Genomic DNA, 207 nt, shown 5'->3' with positions numbered 1-207 from the left:
GAGAGCCTCCACCGCCATCTGCACTTGGTTAAATACATGAAACTGACGCTCCTCGTGTCTGCAACATAAATAAATAAATAAATAAATAAAATAAATAAATAAATAAATAAATAAAAATAAATAAATAAATGGATATATGTAGAAAGATGGATATAAATAAATGTATAAATGCTTAAATATGTAAATATATAAATATATTAATTTTAT

General features: G+C 21.7%; 1 protein-coding gene across 1 annotated transcript in view; it reads right to left on the bottom strand.

Moving 5' to 3' along the window:
• Window positions 1-18, bottom strand: part of EMH_0085440 (uncharacterized protein) — a gene marked incomplete at both ends in the record, with an annotated part of 792 nt that extends 774 nt beyond the window's left edge. The window contains one exon of the mRNA XM_013500911.1: window positions 3-18. Within this exon, the coding sequence (XP_013356365.1) occupies window positions 3-18 (16 nt within the window). The remainder of the gene's footprint in view (window positions 1-2) is intronic.
• Between the last annotated feature and the right edge of the window lie 189 nt (window positions 19-207).

Source organism: Eimeria mitis, genomic scaffold (genome assembly GCF_000499745.2).
Source record: "Eimeria mitis Houghton genomic scaffold, Emh_scaff6030, whole genome shotgun sequence".
Lineage (NCBI taxonomy): Eukaryota > Apicomplexa > Conoidasida > Eucoccidiorida > Eimeriidae > Eimeria > Eimeria mitis.
Note: the sequence above shows the minus strand (reverse complement) of the source record. Positions and strands in the feature narration are given on the sequence as shown.